Source organism: Lissotriton vulgaris, chromosome 2_1 (genome assembly GCF_964263255.1).
Source record: "Lissotriton vulgaris chromosome 2_1, aLisVul1.2, whole genome shotgun sequence".
Classification (NCBI taxonomy): Eukaryota; Metazoa; Chordata; class Amphibia; order Caudata; family Salamandridae; genus Lissotriton; species Lissotriton vulgaris.
The window spans coordinates 2029039052-2029060271 of record NC_141687.1 but is presented as its reverse complement, the minus strand read 5'-3'; the positions used below and the strand labels follow the sequence as shown (position 1 = coordinate 2029060271).

Genomic DNA, 21220 nt, shown 5'->3' with positions numbered 1-21220 from the left:
GTCCCCGTGGACACTAGGGAAGGTGTTGGAATAGTAAATATACTATTCTTAATCCTGTAGCGCCCTCCAGCGCAAGCCGTGGTTACGACTTGCGTTGTAACGGATGCGTTCTAAAAGCCACGCGGAGTAAAATCCGCGTGGTAAAGAATGTTTCCCACTATGTGGCATCCTCATAGTGTAATCGATCATGCACTGAAAGGCGGATGCAAGGGTAATGGTATTTATACTGCATGCTTATTGTTGCTTGGGCAAGAGTCTGCTCCAAATTTAATATAAAAGCAATGTGGACTTATAAATTCCTGTTTCATTATGCTTTGGAAGGTGCAACCATTAATAGCGATAAAGAAACTAATACTGCTTTCAAACTCAGTGCCAATTTCAACAATTACCATTGGAAGGAACAAACATGTCAGCTGAGTTTTCTAAATCACAGTTTTCACAATTAACTAATCCCATTTTGCGATCAGTACGTGAATCGCAAAATGAGGTTAGAAATGCATTATGAATCGCAAATTGGAGGGGCGTGCTTAGGGCCTACCTCCCAAATTTTGATTTAGAATGCTGTGTATCAATGGTTTGCGACTACTGATAGATTACAGACTTCTCAAATGAGGTGGTGGTAATCCATTCTTAAAGGGGAAGAGGTCCTTGTGTGATCCCTTAATGAATTTTTTTTAAACAAATGCATTTTCTTTCCTTAAAAGCAGGCCCATTTTCTTTAAGCAAAACAGACTACACTGAAAAAAGTACTTTATCAGAGACCCGATAGTCTGCTGTCCCCAGCAGCAAACATCCGTGTGATGGCTTTCAATTGGAGTGAGCAGCGACTGGTGATCTACCTCATGAATATTGATGAGGTAGGTCAATTTGCAAACCACTTGTATTTTGATTTTTTGTCAAGAAGACAGTGTGCAATTTAGTACCACTTTTTGAAATTGATTCTATGTACTTCTGGCCGCAGGCATCACTGGCAAAACCTGAGCCTTTTACAGCTGTGTTGTAACTTCAGAAAATGTTACCAGTCTGGACCATAACGCAGTAGTTGCCAGACCAGCAGAAGACTGACATAGGTACTGGAAATCCAAAGAGAAGCAAGAGACTGGAGCAATAGATGGGCTGAGTGGGCAGCAGACAAACAGCAGACATTCTTACATTACCTTAGGTATTAGTGGGAAGCTGCGGAAGTGGTATGAGCAGATGTCAGTCAGGACTGCTGAGGATTGCAGTCAGGACTGCTGCTCCATGCCAGCCACCTCACCAGGTTCGCCTGCTGCATTATGCGCGTACAAACGTGTGTGTGTGTATATATATATATATATATATATATATCACGAAAGATTCCTTACTTGAAAGAATCGGAGAGACACAGCGGGGAATACCAGAAGAAAATTTAATATCACGGGAGCCATGGCATGACGCGTTTCGGTCTGTGCCTTCATCAGATGCCTACTCCATCACAGCAAATTCCGACAGGCACCCGCAAAGTAGTCCCAATCGTTCTTCCGTTGGTGGATGCTCAGGTGGGTGGAGTAAAGTCACGAACAGTACTGCAGTTGCGTAGGCAGACTGCAAGTACCAGCATGCACCTCTCGCGGCTTGCAGGTAAGTTCCTTTCTCCCAAACCCTGTGTCCTTAGGTGGGCCCTGAGCAAAATGAGAGCGTGGGTTGCGGTTCTTGGCAGGCAGAAGCTGGTGAGTTAAATTGTCCTCCTGGGTCCCCAACGCTTCACCCGCATTTGGTCCAAACTCAATGTCGGCCTGAGAGAGATGATACAGTGATCCCAATCCCTCCGTGAAGTCACGAACTGCCAATGGTGCAGCTGCACCTTACTGAGACTGGATGCGGTGGGTTAGAGCTTGTCCAATACCTTGGAATGAGAGATTTGCCGAAGCTGTCCTTGTGGCTCTTCCCCTAGACGAAGCGGGTCTGCTCCAAAGCGCCCAGGACTGGCGCGGGATTATGTCACGAAAGATTCCTTACTTGAAAGAATCGGAGAGACACAGCGGGGAATACCAGAAGAAAATGTAATATCACGGGAGCCATGGCATGACGCGTTTCGGTCTGTGCCTTCATCAGATGCCTACTCCATCACAGCAAATGCCGAACAGGCACCCGCAAAGTAGTCCTTATGATAACAAGATGTTACTTAGCTCTGCTTCATGGTGGAATGGGGAGAACCAGCCACAGAAAAGCAGTGGTGCTTTATGGATCAGGCGGTGGTTGGAACTCACATTTGGAAGGAGCCCAGGCTGCCCTGTAGACATAGGGCACTAGGAATATACTCATTACCGGTGGCTAGGTCCACCCTCAAGATGTGGGATGACATGGCACTCTGGGCTTAGCTGAATTTCTTCCCTTTCCCAATGACCCCCTAGTGGCCAACCCTGACTTCTTGCTGGGCATGTGGGAGGAGGGCTTCCACAGATGGCAGGAGGGGGGCTGCAAGCACGTAGGTTGCCTGTTTGACAACCATGGGATCACCCTATTCGACCGTATAAAGACAGATCATGTGCTGGAGGAGACAGACTGAAACCAGTACTTACAAATTTGACACTTTGGTGATGCACCCTTCTGTTAAACCGCAGACTGAGCAGCCCCTCACGCCCTTTGAGAGATGGGTATTCTTTAAGAGAGACAATTCTACTACACTTAAGCCGACCACTGCAACCATCCTTAGAGACGACCTCTGGCGCTAAGGAATAGGGTGTGAAGTTCAGGACAGACTCTACCAATAGCCCTGGTCGGATTGCTAGATGGCAAGCGCCTAGCTGTGCATTACCTCTTTGCACGAGTGATGGCGGGGGAGAGAAAGTTTCATGGGGTAAAATTGGATTTTGTTATTTATTTATATGTACATGACACTGTCGCCCCATGGGTTGTAGGTGGACAGCTGTGCATGAAAATGACCTAAGCATATGTTTAACCCTACTAAACAAAATTGATCCCTAAAATTAATGGTTTAAAAATGGATATTTCAAAGTCCGTCTGCCAGTGCTGGAAATGGAAAAACTGAACACTCTACCAAGAGAAAAAGCCTTCACTGGGGCACGAGTCAGGCACTGCTAGGGGCAGGGTTGAGGCCTCAAGGTCTGATTCAACTGGTAGCTTATTTATGTGAAATTTAGTTCTGGAACCCATTTTACTATGCCCATTTAGGTGCCAATGCTTGTTGTCCATGATCAGTGCAAACATTTGCAGCATGGCTGCTAGAGCGTGGTGTACTTAGCTTAAACAGACATTCAGCAATAATATGCTCCCTTTTTATGTAAACATCACGCCAATAGGGTCCAGTGCCAACAAAACAGGAAACCTAGCAGGGTGACAAGCTGGTACTCCCAGAATCACACTCAATCAATCTCCTTGCTGTAAGGTCTGTTTGAAGTGTCCCTCTTTTAAGAATTGATAGAGGACTAAGCTTGACCATTTGATATATGAGCTGAAATTTGGCTAAATGTTCTTGTCCATCATTGTCTGCCTTTTGTGGGAAGGCATTTATAAACAAACTGCCAGTCAGATCATGACGTTCCTCTTCAGCTAACCTGTTTGAGGCACATGCTTACATCAAACTCAGACAAGTGGTCCCTTCTTTCCCATCCATGCTTCAAACTTATGGAACTCAATACCGAATGATCTGAGAGGGACCTTGAATCTGTTGACGTATTGTTGGAAACTGAAGGCATTGCTCTGCTCAACTTTACCTTCTTCAGTTTAGCACTGTTCCTTCTCAACACAAATCTTCTGTTAGGAGTTCCATGGTGAAAGATACACTTAATAAATAGAAATCCCATGATACTGTGATATGATAATGATATGTATCTTATAATTTCCTGATATATACTATGTGGGGATGTATGACGGTACGACACGTACCGTCACAACGCGTTCCTTTACAACGCGTCCCTTACAACGCAAGTCGTTACAACGACTTGCGTTGGGGGCGCGGATTTAGAATAGTATAATTTACTATTCTAACACCAGTCACCGTGGACACTAGGGAAGGTGTTGGAATAGTAAATATACTATTCTTAATCCTGTAGCGCCCTCCAGCGCAAGTCGTGGTTACGACTTGCGTTGTAACGGACGCGTTCTAAAAGCCACGCGGAGTAAAATCCGTGTGGTAAAGGATGTTTCCCACTATGTGGTATCCTCATAGTGTAATCGATCATGCACTGAAAGGCGGATGCAAGGGTAATTGTATTTATACTGCACGCTTATTGTCGCTTGGGCAAGAGTCTGCTCCAAATTTAATATAAAAGCAATGTGGACTTATAAATTCCTGTTTCATTATGCTTTGGAAGGTACAACCATTAGTAGCGATAAAGAAACTAATACTGCTTTCAAACTCAGTGCCAATTTCAACAAATACCATTAGAAGGAACAAACATGTCAGCTGAGTTTTCTAAATCACAGTTTTCACAATTAACTAATCCCATTTTGCAATCAGTACGTGAATCGCAAAATGAGGTTAGAAATGCATTATGAATCGCAATTTGGAGGGGCGTGCTTAGGGCCTACCTCCCAAATTTTGATTTAGAATGCTGTGTATCAATGGTTTGCGACTACTGATAAGATTACAGACTTCTCAAATGAGGTGGTGGTAACCCATTCTTAAAGGGGAAGAGGTCCTTGTGTGATCCCTTAATGATTTTTTTTTTAAACAAATGCATTTTCTTTCCTTAAAAGCAGATCCATTTTCTTGAAGGAAAACAGACTACACTGAAAAAAGTACTTTATCAGAGACCCGATGGTCTGCTGTCCCCAGCAGCAAACATCCGTGTGATGGCTTTCAATTGGAGTGAGCAGCGACTGGTGATCTACCTCATGAATATTGATGAGGTAGGCCAATTTGCAACCCACTTGTAATTAGATTTTTTGTCAAATAGACAGTGTGCAATTTAGTACCACTTTTTGAAATTGATTCTATGTACTTCTGGCCGCAGGCATCACTGGCAAAACCTGAGCCTTTTACAGCTGTGTTGTAACTTCAGAAAATGTTACCAGTCTGGACCATAACGCAGTAGTTGCCAGACCAGCAGAAGACTGACATAGGTACTGGAAATCCAAAGAGAAGCAAGAGACAGGAGCAATAGATGGGCTGAGTGGGCAGCAGACAAACAGCAGATATTCTTACATTACCTTAGGTATTAGTGGGAAGCTGCGGAAGTGGTATGAGCAGATGTCAGTCAGGACTGCTGAGGATTGCAGTCAGGACTGCTGCTCCATGCCAGCCACCTTACCAGGTTCGCCTGCTGCATTATGCGCGTACAAACACATATACATATATATATATATATTTCATGGGGAACAGGAATAATTGTCCAGCACTGTACTCCCAGTTCACTGGTTACCCCACCAGTGTATATATTATGTCAATATAATACAATATCCAATTTTCTGAAGGGAGAAATCTTCAAAAGATAAAGTCTCTTTATTTCTTTCTAGAACTTCATTGATTTCCAGATTTTATTAATAATGTTCTCAACATATCACTGTTCTCAACACAAATGTAATTGTCAATCTAACATCCGAGTAACAGCCAACGTCGGTGTTGTATCTGGACGTGTTTTGTGATTGCTTATGTTTATCAGATTCCCTTATTTATCACTTGTGGTGTGTCGACTAGAACAGACCCTCTCTGAACACGAATTCTAAGCATGTCCAGACACCATAATAAGGTAAACCAAGAGAAATTAAAGAGAGGTGTGAAGATAACATTATTTACATAACCCAGCTGAAACACTTGTTGGCTGTTACCCTGGTGTGAGATCTACCATTACATTTATATTGTGAATGGTGACATGTTGAGAAAATATGAAGAGTTTTAGTGAATCCTCGTTGCGCCAATCTAATGCCTGCTTTTGCATGAAGTTAGTTTTTGTTGCTGCCTCAGATTTACAGAACCTTTTAAATTTGCGGCAGCATCAAAAAGCAATGGGTGTTTTCCGCTGGAACACCAATTTAACGCCCCTTTCACACAGAAAACTGTGTGAATGGGTTCCATACTTACAAAGCAGCGTTCAGCCACAAAAAGTAACTTAACACCTTGTAAATATGGTGCAGGGCATTGTGCAACCGGAACATTGGAAAAAATGATGTTCCGGTGGTGCAATCGCCTAGTAAATATGCTTCTAAGCATTTTGAGAAAACTCTTGGCATTTTCAAACTTGTACAGATTCATCAAGGGGGCAGCTCACAAGAGGACGGGAGGGGAAACAAGTGTTTATTTGTTAATATGTTTTTTCGATTTACTAATATCATTGGTATCGTTTAATGGAGCTGCACAACATTTGACGGAGATTTAGCCTGTTTCTCTTGAAATTTTTAGGCTTGCGTGGCTTCCCCAGGGGTGGAAAGTTCCAAGTGGAGGGGGAGTAAGTGATCATTTGGCTAATAGCACTGGCAATCTGTGACCAAAATTTGCACACTGTGCAGAAACCTGGAAAGTTTCGTTTTCAATTAGTATGTCAAAGCTAATGCCAATTCATCGGTGGCAAAGTTAAAGTGGGGCAATAACATTTCATTTGCTTATAACTTTCATGTTTTAGATGAATCTTCATCAAATGTGACCAACAGTAGGTTACATCCATTGCAAGTGATGTGCAGATTTAAAGAGGTTGGGGGGGCTACAAGGTGGAGGGGTGAAAACATTTATAAATCACTAATCCCTTTAGTGCTGTTTTAAGGAACTTTACATGATTTGTCAGAGCCCAGCAAATTTTCCCTACCCAAAGTTTTCTCAATTTCATGCAGGTCCACCAGCCGCATCTTTCAAGGGGGGAGGGGAAAAAATGTTCGTTTGATCATATATGAGGCATCATTTCATGAATCCGCACAAAATATACTAGAGGTTTATAGGGTTTAGCTTTCTGTTGGTTATATCAATTTCTGAGTAGAATCCTTCAAGGGATGACATAGGTAAATGAGAGCAGTACATTTTTCATTCACTAATGTTGGTACTGTTGGATCTGCATGACATTTGGCAGGTAGCCTGGCAGGCACTGCCACCGCCATTTGCTGTGCACTGCCTAAGCAGGGTTGGGAGCAAGGACTGGCTAAAGGCTGTGCATGACACAGAATATGTACAAGGCGGTCGAATGCAGTATATGATGAGAAAATATGAAATTCAATGAAGAAAAACAAATAAAGTTTAGTTATGGTTCAGCGAACACAAAACGCCCTGACATTCATCAGTTGTGGTGTGCAATCCACAATGCACACCATAACGCCCATCACCAACCATACTGAGAACACTCCAGAGCGGAAAGCATGTAAAAATAAAAGACATTTCACAAAGGGCAACACGGTGGGAGGCAGGGGTTAATGGTGTGCATTATGACATCCACACCATAACGGACGAAATGAGTGCTCTTTTAGCTTTGTGTTTGCCTGAACCATAATTGACATTTAACTGTCGCTTTTTGAATGAAAATATATCCATAATAAATAAAATACATATATATTGAAGTCTTCTAGTGAGATCATAAACCACAAGACTGAACGCAGAATGGTTTGTAAATATCATTAGAGTGCTGAGATGACCATACAAGACCATATTATACATTGAACCCAATATGTATTTTTATATTGCATGTTTATCTTGTGGTTCTTTGCTTGAAAAGTGATTTTTTATCGAAGTGCAGCTAACAGTGGGAATTGGCGGGAATTGAATTAGAATGTGTAGTGTTTATTTACCTTTCTTAACTAAACTATTAAAAAAAACAATGGGCTATGGTGAGGGTCGGTTCTGTAGCTGCCACTTTATCGTATAACTATGGATGTACTGTATTTGCCACAAAATTAGCATATTTAAAAAAAAAATTGTTTCTATCTCAAATGGCTTAACTAATTCTGACTGAAAATGTGCTGCATAATTTGCATTTTTACTGCATAATTTAGATAACCTTTCTGCATAATTTGGTCCTACATGCCACATAGTCCTATTAGTCCTGACAATGTGAAAGCTCTGCAGAGAGGTTTTATGGATGTTGTTATGATTATGCAATACATGTCACAGACCATAATGAAATATTTCTCTATTTCACTCTTCCCTATGGAAAATGGGTTTTCTAATACTGCATTTTGTACATAAAGCACCAAGGGCCAGATGTATCAAGATACACTTTTGCGATTCTCAAATAGCGATTTTTAAGGAATCGCTATTTGAGAATTGCAAAATGGTATGTATGTAGAAATTCGCGATCTTTTAGCGATTTCTTAAACTTCCTTAAATTAGCAAATTGCTAATCGCAATTAAGAAATAATTTCCCATTCATTTCTATGGGCCAGTAGGCCCATAGGAATGAATGTGAAATTATTCTCACTTTGCGATTCGCAATTTGCTAATCGCAAATTGAGAATAGTTTCTCAAATTGAAATAAGCATGGGTGCACATGTGGTGCACATACATGCCCTAAGGGCATGTATGTGCATCACATGGCACTTTGAAAAATGCGAAAATTGGCATTTTTCAAGAAATTCGCGAATTACCACCAACTTGAAGTTGGTGGTAATTTTGCTTCATACATTGCATTTAAGGAATCGCAAATTTTTAGATTCCTTAAATGCAATCGCAAAATAAGGAATCGCAAATTTGCGATTCCTTATTTTGCACTGAAATTTGCTACATACATACCATTTTGCTCAAAGGAGTTCGCAAATTTCTGCGTTTGCGAACCCATTTCAGCTTCATACATATGGCCCCAAATATATAATTATATACATACATACTTTCAGGGTTATAACATCTGACTTCACTTTCTGTTCATAACACAAAAGCAATCAAAGTGAATGAGATGCATGTTCTGCAAACAAAATGATGAAACCAAGTTTCTTAAAGGACGATTTATTCATACGCAGCATTTTAGTTCTCAGTGCAATGTGCAGTCGGTCAAGTGCCCATGATAAAGATTCCAGTTTATAACAATGTTTTCAACCAAGCTTAGCTATTCACATAAGCTTAAAGCCAGAAGCAAAACATATATATATCCGAGAGATGACAACATCGATAAAAGATAGGAAGACATCTGGAATTCTTCACCTAGATCTGTTGAATGAATAAAAATGGTAGAGAGAATTAAATACATTTCTAGCTTGTCAATTTAGTTAACATTCTTCTTCCTGGTCAACTAGTAAATTGAAGCGCTACCAAAGTTCAAAAGTGCTAACAATTCAAATTTCGAATTAAAGATTATGCATTGTTGCATAAACCAGTTCACAAACAGATTTGCCCTGGTTTAGTTGACATTGATATCTGCACGAAACAGTGTTCCTGAAGTACCGCTGCATTCATGAGACACGTGCTCTTACTGGCAAGAGGGAATCCTTTGAATTAGAGGAGATTTGCCCACCTATTACAGAACATACACTTCGCTTTTGGCAAGCGCATATTGTAATTGTATTTATTTAGCGCTTATTACCCCTGACTAGGCGTTGAAGCGCTTTTTGGCAAGTAGCACGCTACTCTAGAATCCAAGGTTAGACTTTTTTTGTTAGCAGATTAGTGATGTTGTTTTGGTTTTCTCTGGGTGATTAGTGGTGGAAATTCCCTAAGTGTATAGTTTGAAGGGATATATTGGTTCTGGTAGAGTAGCAGAGGAAACATGTAAACTGTTATGTGAGTGGTGGAAGTGTGCACCTGTTAGTTGGATGAATAGAATAAACTAGTTAAGAGTTTGGGAAGGGTTATTTGTGAGTCCACAGTAGTATGAGAGGTTTGGGATGAGTCAGAGAATGGAAGTAGGAGCATAATTTGAAAGAGGTTTAGGGTGAGTCAGAGAGCAGAGGTATGGGCAGAGTTGTAAAGGTTTCTTTTCACTGGTGTAAGTGGAACATATATAGAAACATACCCCGCATAACATATACATACGTAGAGATGTTAACATATTACAAACATGCAGCATAAACTAGAAGTATGAAATTGGGCTATATAAGGAACCATAAATATTTACTAACTCAGGCATTCACATTTTTGCATAGTTTAAATCTCCCCACCCTCAATATTTCAATAGTTAAGCACTTATAAATACACTTCTCGTAATCATATTTACACATTGTGATAGATGAGTTATCATTAAAACATAAACCCCTAAGCATAGCCTCATAACTTATATTTTATCTATATATCAACCTATTTATATATAATAAGGATATAAATATATATATATATTTTATTTTTTTCTTCAGGAAATATAAAAGCATATAAATGTAGATACATATCCACCTTGATGATATATAGGCAAAACGTACATAGTTATTCACATTAACACATTATGTAATGCAATGTTTGTGTACTATTGAAGATAAGCCTACATTATAAACACCTATAGGTACAGGAGGGCTTTATTATTTACAAAGTGAGGCGTTCACATTTTAGCTGTGTATAATTTATATGTTTTAAATTATTTAAGTAGATAAATAGTTAAGCCCTCCTGTATGTTCCCTATAGAATATGCAATACGTATAATTATAGGATGCCATGCTCTCTCAGGCAGAGTATTTACACCAGAGACCAACATCTATCAAAGGTCATCTGGCAGCATACCCGGATTGGTGTCAGTACAACGCATACATTTACAACGACCTACCATTACAACGGAACTTTTACAACGCAAAAACGTTTACAGCGCATGTATTTACAACGCATTTTTTTACAACGCAGGTACCTTTACAACGCATACCATTACAACGTAAGTATTGGTAAATATATATTAATTTTATTATCGTAAATTAATTGAAAAAATGTATAATTTAATGTAATTTAATTTAATTTCATTTCATTTAATTAATTTAATTTAAAATTAATTTTAATTTATTTTTACCCTGTACCCCTGTACCCCAAAACCCAAAAACTGACCCTCAACCCTAAAAATACCTCTTTACCCAAAAACCCAAAACTGACCCTCAACCCCATAAATACCTCTTTACCCAAAAACCCAAAACTGACCCTGAACCCCAAAAATACCCCTTTACCCAAAAACCCAAAACTGACCCTGAACCCCAAAAATACCCCTTTACCCAAAAACTAAAAACTGACCCTGAACCCCAAAAATACCCCTTTACCCAAAAACTAAAAACTGACCCTGAACCCCAAAAATACCCCTTTACCCAAAAACTAAAAACTGACCCTGAACCCCAAAAATACCCCTTTACCCAAAAACTAAAAACTGACCCTGAACCCCAAAAATACCCCTTTACCCAAAAACTAAAAACTGATCCTGAACCCTAAAAATACCCCTTTATCCCAAACATATCACATTTAGAATATAATTATATACTTACCAATACTTACGTTGTAATGATATGCGTTGTAAAGGTACCTGCGTTGTAAAAAAATGCGTTGTAAATACATGCGTTGTAAAAGTTTTTGCGTTGTAAAAGTTCCGTTGTAATGGTATGTCGTTGTAAAAGTTGCGTTGTAAGTGATGTTTCCCGCATACCCTGCACCCTTGTCTGTGTAAGCTGAGGGCGGCTTCAGGCATGCAGCCTCAGCTTTGTTCATATTGCATGCTTTCATTATCGTTACCACTGCCACAAAAAGTGTGACATTTGGTACCACTGTTCTGTACTGAGCTGACATAATAAAGATCTCTAAAAACACTGGTTCAGATATCTTGTGTGTGTGGACTAACTATGGAAAAGGGTTAATGAGAACTTATCTATGACCTGTCAGTCTAGCAGGACTGTTTATAGTGCCAACAAGGATCTTTGTTCGGGTAAACTAGCGTAGCGTCTTCCTGAGACACCTGTTTACATGCTCTGCTGTGCAGATAAAGGGGGGGTGGGGGATGCATCTTTAATATCTATGGAATCAAAAGATTTCTACTAGGTGCAACCAAGACTTCTCTGCAAAGTAACAATATGTGGCATCACAATGAGTGTATTAACCCCTTCGCTGCGGCGGGAATTCCGCCGCAGAGCTAAGGGGGCGGGGGGCCGAGCGGCGCTCGCATGCTCGTGACGGAGCCGCTCCGTCACGAGCCGCGGTTGAGCTGTGCTCATGACAGAGCGGTTCCGTCATGGCCCCGCCCGCTCAATGGAACGTCCAGCGCAGGCGCAGAATTCGCGCCACGCAGGTGCGCCGAGAGGGCCATGACACAGCTCAACCGAGGCTCATGACGGAGCATAGAAGGGGTTAAAATGTGTTGTGGTGCATATCTACCATTCAACCAAAGTGTTTTCTAATAGAATATACAAACATAAATGCATAAATACGTGTTTACTGTCTTATTTAAAGAGATATTATAGTTCTCTATAAACCCCAGATAGGAATTCTGTGAAAAAATAAATGCCTTTTAGAGTAACTTGATGGTTATGATGGTTATGATCTGACACCTAACAATTACACAAAATAACCAGTTATGCTCATTACCTGCAGTCTTATAACGTCTCCATGCCCTTCCCACCCTTGGTGCACTGCTGAGACCTCACGAGCTACATTCTAGAAGATATCTATGATAACACGACTAGAGACATCACCAAGAAGCGGCCTGGAAACTGATTTGCCAACATGCATTTTACATTAATTTTTTGCACACATTTGGGTGTGCTTGGCTCCATAGGGTTGACGTACACACATCTTTCCCTCCTATTGCACCAGCAATGTTTGTCCTACACATGCTTGTACAGACCATATGTGGGTTCCAGCTTTACAAAAAATCTAAGAAGTCAGAGTAAAGGGTACATTCTGAAGTGCAACCTAGTAGAATACTGCACTTTATCAAAAATGTAGTTTAGTGAACAGTAATGAGGGCACTGAATTGAATTGCTAAATTCAAACCTATTAAAACTTTAAGCTGAAAGCTGTTCTTTACAAGCACTCATTTGCCCCAATGGGGAAATTGCTCTATATACATCACCTACTGGTCGGAAGGGACAGGCAATGGCCTTTGTTGATCTCCGTGTAGCATTTTCGTAACTATTCTTAATAATATCAATAGTAACCATAAAAAAATTCCACTTTTACCCAATGTCATATCTTCTGGCTCTGTAGACCTTCAAACTTGGCTGGAAAGGTTTTTTCTTGGGAAAACCTGTGACAAGGGCTAAGGAGACTCTTCCACTGGGCTGCCCTTTGACACTACGGTCCCCTCATGGCCGTACAATTTTCCAAAAGCAGCGCAGGCGCCCTGGTACACAGACATAGAACACTGGCCGGACCCAGTACAAATACCTGCCCACCAGTTCAATCGAATCTAACCTTGGGTGACATGTAAGGGGAGTGCAGTCAGAAATTGCACCCATCACAACGAAGGGTAATGACTGTGAATGCATTAACCTCGTATGGGGACTTCAACCGAATGCAAAAGCTGGGGGAGGGAGGGAAGCATGAAGATGACTGTGACAAGTATGAGCCAGGCATCACATGTCAGTAAGCATCTTTTAAGGCATAGCGACCACAATACACTATGAGCTGCAACAACTCTTGACTTCTTCAGGCACAGAGTACGTGCACGGAGGCTATCCCAATCACGGAGCAGGCGTCCTCTACATACTATGGCGTTACATTTTTAAACCCTGTGACTTTGTTTTTCTATTACTAGATCCTCCCAGTTACGTCAGAACTGCAACGGTATCCGGCTTTGCTACACCTTCCCCCACTTCAAATGCTCTTTCCCTATGATCCCAGTTTTTTGGCTGACCCTGTCATAGTCTACAGTATTTGGAGCACTAATCAGCCAAATATGATCCAGACTTCCCAACTGACACAGTATACTTTTTTTACAGCCTTAAATGGTGTGCAATAAATCTTTCTGTGGATAAAATGCATAGATGTAAAAGTGCTATTACAAACTGCTTTTTACCTTTGTACGCAAGCATTCATCGATCTTGTTCTGAATATCACCATAAACTGAATTGAACAATTCTTCCTTGGATTTTGTTCCATCCAGTCTCACTGGGGGAAGAAATAACATACTTAATACACTTAGACTCATTTGGAAAAATGAGTACATGCTGTCAGCAGTCTACCGAGCATGTGAGTGGGTAGATAGGTTGATAGAGGAAGGATGGTGACAAAGGGAACAAGCATTGGTTATGTATTGGTTTAGCCTATGTCAGTCAGTCAGTCAAAAGGGCTTTATTTCGATAATCAAATCTTAAAAAGCAGTACATACAGTATAAAAAGATTCAAAACAGTACATTCTTTAAGATTTCCATAAAACGATAACATTTATAAATGAGCTAAAACAGACACAATTAATAACTCAGATTAAATAATTAATTTAAGCCTTCTTGACCTGATCACCCAGGCCCAACTTAAAAATTTGGCAATGCCACACACAAATAAGGGCCTAGTGTCGTGTTTTAAAATTCTCAGGGCTACCATACAAGTGGAAATGGTTTACACCGGGATTTTCCAGGCCGATGTCAATTCTCTCACTGGTAAAATACCCAATCTAAATTTAATAAACAGGGCACTGTCTCTAGATTTTAATATTACATCGAGATAGGGTTCCTGAGAAAACACATCCTTTACCAAGATAAAGTCCCTTGAGGATCTACAAAGATCGGGGTTCGAGATTCTCTTCCCCGACAACCAGTCCCAATAAATCCTCTTCAGGGTAGATTTGGGCGGGGCAGTCCTAGAATACCATGACTCCCAAAGCCCTAACTCCCCAAGCAGTAATTTTACATCCCGCAGCCACCCAATCTTTCACCATCCAGGCAGTTCTAATATCTCCCTGAGACCATCTGCATAAATAGAAAGTTCTGGGACTCTCCAGAGGCGAGCCCAGAGAAGCAGAGGGCGCAGCCTTGCCTGGTCCTTGATGGGGCGACATCCCAAATCCAAAAATAGTGGTAAGGTTGGGGTACTGTAAGGGAGGGAAAGTAAATCTTTCAAAAAATTGGACTCTGAGCATGCTAACTGGTGAACATTCTCCAAACCCCAAAGCTCAGCGCCGTACAGGGCCCCACTAACCCCTCTGGCTGAATAAATGTCCAATACAGGAGCTATAGGTTTAAAGGAAGATGAGCGCTGCTCTTTAAGAAGAGCCCCTACCACCTTTTTATGGCTCAACAACATCTTTTAGAGGTGTGTTGACCACCTCATGGTGTCGGACAAACGAATGCCCAAATAATCAAATTCTTTGACCCTTTCCAAGTGTACCCGATTTAATAATGGTGGTTTCCCAGGCTTTTTCGGAGGATTGAGGATCAAATATTTGGTTTTATCTGTATTAATTTGAAGGCCCCTTTTCTCGCAAAAGAGTTGAAAGTTGTCGAGGAGATTTTGTAATCCCATAGGTGACTTAGAAATGAGCAGGGTGTCATCGGCGAAGAGTAGGGTGGGAACTCTCCTGCCCGCCAGGGATGGTGAGTCGGACAGACTTTCCAGAAGATGTTCCACCACTCCGTTCACGTACAACGAGAACAGAGTGGGGGCGAGCACACATCCCTGGCGGACACCCCTATTTACCTGTATTTGAGCTGTCTTCTCACCCTGCTTACCCCACCTCACCCGGGCAAAGTTCCCCGAATGGAGCTTGATCACCAAAGATAAAAGATAAATAGGCATTCCCAAATCGAGCAGAACCTTCCACAAGTGGCTCCGGGGGACAAAATCGAACGCCGTCCGTAGATCAATAAAGGCGAGATATAAGCTGCCTTTACCCAAGATGACCACTTTCCAATACAGGAGCATCAGTCTGAAGGTTTGCTCGATGGTCCCAGTACCTGACCTAAACCCAGCCTGCAGGTCTGAAAGAATTTTATTATCCTCCATCCACTGGAGTACTCTCCCCAGAACCACCTTCCCTGCCACCTTCTGGGACGAGTCAATTAGGCTTATAGGCCTATAATTTGCTGGGTCGTCCCTATCCCCCTTCTTAAAGATAGGAACGACCTCAGCGCCCATCCATGAATCAGGAAGGACTGCACCACAATAGGAAGCATTGAGCAATGAAGAGATGAGTAGTCCCCATTCAGTCAAATTTAAACGAAACAAATCCCCGGTACCTCATCTGGACCCGATGCTTTGTGGGGTACTAAAGAAGAAATTACCCTCTCCACCTCCTTTGGTGTAAAGGATTGGATTTCACTAAACTCAGCCGGACTCATTGGAGGCAGGACAAACAACCTGCCGAAGTCGGCCTGGGAGGAGGAGTAAAGTTTAGAGAAGTGGTTGAACCACACCTCCTCCGGACTATTGCGAGTTAGCAAGGAGTCGACCGGCCTATTTCTTGACCTAACTAGATTCCAAAAACCCCTCGAGTCCCTCCCAGCACTAGCCTCTTTCAGGTCTAACCAAAACTGGTCATCCCACTCATTTTTGGCATTATTAATGGCATTTTTATAAGCCTTCCTAGCCACCCCAATTCTCTCCGGGCTCTTAGACTTTACTGCTTCAATCAAGACCCTTTTCGCCCTCCGACATTTCTGAGAATACCATCCATGGGACCCTCTAGGTTCTCTATACAACTTCTTAGGAGGATCCTTATTGCGAGTCACAAAAAGCTCACCAAGGGCATCAATAGTGTTACAAAAAAGGGAGGAAACAGGTGAGAAAGTAAAGGGACTACCACCAAGATGTGGAGAAGTGTGGCTCAATGGTTAGAGCGGCAGACCCTGATGCAGAGGTCTAGCCCGGGAGCAGGGTTCAATTCCCCGCCTCGGCGGGTCTTGGGCTCAAAATTCCACGGATCTGATAATTCTCGCCTCGGTGCCTATTCTAATCATAGAGTCCCACTCTGCAACTCTGGGCAATAGCTTGCTTAATCTCAACAACGGCCCCCACAACGCTAAGGATGCCTGGCCTTCACCCTGGGGGTGCCCAGGAGTGGACGCCTCGCAGGGAAAGCCAGGACGGGTTCCACAGCGGTATTTGTACAAGCGCCTTGAGACCCTTGCGGGTGAGTAGTGTGCTATACAAGTATCAATTTACATTTACATTTACAAGACAAGTCATAGCCTTGGACATAATCAAGCCTATTCCATGGACCTTTCCCTCATCCATACTGACCTTTTGCCACTTAAGTCGCCTCCCACAGTTTGCCGGACAGACTTCACCAGTTGTTCGCAAGACTGAAACTTCCCGCGAACGGGGGAGAGCCGTCAACATTGGCAAAAGCGACAGGGAAAGCGGATTATGATCGCTTTCTGTAGAAGGAATTACAGCCATATCAGACATAAAAGCCCAAAGCTTATAATCCAATAAAAAATAATCTATTCTAGATAAATAGCCAACCCTATTAAAAGTATGCGAAAGTATGCGAACCATAAGGGTCCGACTTGGATCTACCATTAGCCGCCCTTAAGCCATACTCAAGAACTAAGGCATTCAGCTGTGTAGCACGTTTGGACCATCTTTTTATGGGTGCTAATGCTAAAGGTGGAATGCCCCTCCTCATGTCCTCCTCTGCTATCCCAAGGGTATCATCTGCAGTAAGGGGCTCAAACTTGCAGTTAAGGTCACCAGCAACCAAAACATACATGTTGGGAGTACACAAGCTGAGATCACGTTCCAACCCCAATATGGTGGGAGAGGACAAGTCCCTACAACCGCCTCTGGCATTGATGTTGACGATTTCCAAAGACCACTAAGAGAAAGTCTCATTAAATCAGGTGACAAGGAAACACACTGCCTAACATCAAGCCCTAATGAAATGCTGACCCAAATAAGTAGGCCCCCTGAGGGACGACCTTTCCCTGAGATAGAGGGAGTAGCCAGAATAAAGTGGGAGGTATACCCTACCTTATAACAAGGCTCGAGGCACCAAGGTTCCTGAAAAATACATATTCCAAAGGACTCCATGAACAAATTCCAGTCCGGATGATCTAAATTCTTGGTAATCCCCGCTATGTTCCAACAAACAATTTTCAGGGGAGTAACAATTTTTCCCTGATCCAATTGCAACTGAGAAATTGAAGGAGGTACAACACCAGACACAGAAGCAGAAGCTGCGTCCCCCAGCGCTGCACAATTACTCTCCAAGTGGTCCAAAACCAAAGCATCCATGCTAAAAGTACCAAAAAACTGAGTGGGCACAGTAGCCGGGGGGGAAAGAGACATCCGTCCATCCCTAATCTGCACCATAGAACAACTCACAGGCCTAACTATAGGGGCATGTGATCTCCCCTCTGTGTGAGAAAGAGCTACCGGTCAACAACCCCATCTCGGCCACTGAGGTGCTGGCCCAAAAGAGTGTGAAAACAAGCTATGAGGAGGGAGTTTGTGGTTGGATTGCACCTTTATCCTACCCCCCCCCCCCCCAGTTTGGCATATTCACTGACTGCTGGAAGGCTTGGCGAGGGTAAAAGTAGTTCAGCTCATGTGTATTCATTCCAGATTTACCATCTTTGGGAAAATGATTACAGATAAAACCAGCTACTCTGACATTTAGCCTATGTGATTAATAACAAACTAGTTCAATTCAATTCAAAATTTCTTTATTCGACTGACAGAAAAGCAGTCATAAAAGCACATAATACAGTAATATACAATTCATTCATAGTAGGAAATTTTCCAGCAAACACGTTAAAAAATAAGCAATTCGCGAGAGAGTTTTTTAAAAAGAAAAGATACAGTAGTCCAGTGTGAATGTACTTAGTCAAGACAAGATTACATCTATAATACAATTCAGCTTGGAATCATCCTGCCATACTTAATCTAAACTTCAAGGCTGTTTTTAAAAACTTGCAGGTAAAAAAAGTGCTATCTTCGTGCAACATTTGAAGGTATAGGAGTGCAGGCTTAATTTGTATAAAATTCATCCTTTTGAGCAAAGGTTTTAAAAACATATTTCGTGGACTCGAATAATAAGAACATAGGAATAAAAAGTGAGCCAAATCTTGCGGAGACTTATTGTCGCAGCCGCAAGTGGGCAACACTTGACCTCTATGGGCTCCACTCGGCACAGCTAGGAGCAGATGGTAGAGACCAAATCGGAATCTGCTCAGCAGGAAGCGCTCGTATCTGGATATATTCCATGATAAATATGGTTCGGAGAACACACAGGTCTTTGTTAATGTGTGGCTCCTTACGCTGGACTTCTTTAACTCAATTTCTTCCCTGACAAGTTGTCGCTTCAGTATGAAAGTGTTTTTTACAAAATTGACATCTTTCTTGGTGGTGTTCTGGGGTGTTAGGTAAAGGTCCAATCTACCCAGATCTTTACAGCAGTTTCTAATGTATTTCAACCAGGGTAACTTGAGTTGTCCTTCCCAAGTAAGGGCTTCAGCAAGGATGTTATGAGTCAGTGGTATAGATATATTGCGCCAGCAGTTTAACCAGCAGAGCAGAGGGTGTGCAGCGATTTTGTCTCCTAGGTACGGTGTGCCCAGTTCCTCATGTACAGAGAAGTTAGCGGTACTCTTTGGCAAACTCATGACCTGTTTCAGAAAGTTATTTTCAAGAGTCACCAGGGCATCTACTGGTAAGAACCCCCACAGTTCACTTCCGTAACATGCCACCGCAACGCTTTTTGCCTGATAAAGCTTCATTATGGCGGACACTGGAGTATTACCCAATTTACGAGCAAAATCCATTATTCCAGAGTTGGTCCTTAATATTTCGCCTTTCTTTTTGGTTATGGCAGGGCCCCATGTAAGTTTGTGGTCAAACAGTACTCCTGAATACGAAAATGTTTTTGTTAGCGGTATGTTTTCCCCATTGACTGAGAAGGGGTATCGTTTTTTGGGAGTTAATCCAACCGTCATGACAAAAGATTTGGAGTTATTGATATTCAGGCCACGTGAGGACATAAATTGATAAAAAGAATCCAATAATTTTTGGAGACCGAGTGCGGTTCTGGATAAAAGAACGGCATCGTCCGCGTACAGCAGGACCGGCACGCCTGTTTTCCCAATACGAGGGTAATCCGTGTCCGTTTTTACCAAGTGGTCTTCGAGTCCATTTATATATAAATTAAAAAGAAAAGGTGCAAAAATACAGCCCTGCCTGACTCCCCGGTTAATTTTAAAATCTCTCGTTACTTTCAAGTCTCTTGTAAAATGTACATTTGCACGGGTGTCGTTGTGTAGGTCGGCCAGAAAGTTGATCAAATTATTTTCAACGCCCATATTTTGCAGGACTTCCCATAATTTGCTCCTATCAACACAGTCAAAAGCCGAAGAAAGGTCCATAAAGGCCATATACAAAGTTCCCTCTCTTGCTTGGGTGTATTTACCACTTATTAGATATAAATTCAGACACTGTGTAGTTGTTGCATGTCCTGGTCTGAATCCATACTGTGCAGGGGTCATTATGTTGTTTTGTTTGGCCCATGCATTCAGCCTCTTTAGTAGTACCCCGCCCACTACCTTCGCAACAGAGTTTATCAGGGAGATTGGTCTGTAACAGGCCGCTTTTGTTCTGTCACCCTTTTTGTAAACAGGGATGATAGTAGATGCTCCCCAGGATTTAGGAGCCCCCACTTCGACCCCGGCGTTGATGACAGATGTGAGAATTGGTGCCCATAAGGTGATGTTAGATTTGAATAGGTCAGGTGGAAGACCATCAGGGCCCGGGGCTTTGTTACTGGAGAGACCAAGTATCCCTAGTTCAATTTCTTTAGTTGAAAAATGTAGCGGACTACTTTCAGGGAGATGAAGTGGTTTTAATGACTGTGGAGCGTCGCTCTTAAAAATAGATCCAAAGTGGGTGATCCATTCATTCTCCGGTATGACTGTACCGAGACTCTCATCATTTGGGTCCCATAAAAAGTGGCTTGTTTATTATGTTCCAGAATTTTGAGCTGTTGCCCAAAGTAGAGGGGTCGAGCAAAGATTCCCATGTTTTAATTTTAATTGACTTTTTGCGTGAAGCAAGGGCGTTTTTGTAATCTGCTCGAAGGGCCTTAATAAGTGCAGAGTCTCTCGGTTTGTTTTTAAGAGCAGCTTTTAATTTACGGTTTGCTGAAGAACAGGCGTGATCAAACCAACGAGGATGTTGAGCAGTTGTTCCCTTAGTGGTTACCGTCAATAGTTGATCAATTCTTTTGGACACCACAGCAAAGGCGGATAAAATGGATTCTGGTGGAGCGGAATTTGTGGCACAGAGCTTAAGTTCAGGTTCACATTGTAAAGCAACGGTCTCGTACAATTTGTCGCTATTTACCAGGTTCCATTTCAAGCGACGGTTGTTGTTGACCGACTTAAGTACCCCGGTGTCCTTGATGTTTTTTTGGAGTACTAGGGGGCCGCATTGTAGTTCAAGGTGCAGAGGATTGTGATCACTATGAATGCTGTCAAGAATATCAAAGTTTAAAACCTGTTGGACAACCCC

The 21220-nt window shown here is 42.1% G+C and overlaps 1 protein-coding gene across 1 annotated transcript in view; it reads right to left on the bottom strand.

The window, feature by feature from the left end:
* Positions 1-8826: 8826 nt before the first annotated feature.
* Positions 8827-21220, bottom strand: part of LOC147733684 (nicotinamide riboside kinase 2-like) — a 77898-nt gene continuing 65504 nt past the window's right edge. The window contains exons 7-8 of the mRNA XM_086958263.1: positions 13800-13891; positions 8827-9043 (exon numbers count right to left, since the gene is read on the bottom strand). Of these exons, the coding sequence (XP_086814389.1) occupies positions 9038-9043; positions 13800-13891 (98 nt within the window). The 3' untranslated portion in view covers positions 8827-9037. The remainder of the gene's footprint in view (positions 9044-13799; positions 13892-21220) is intronic.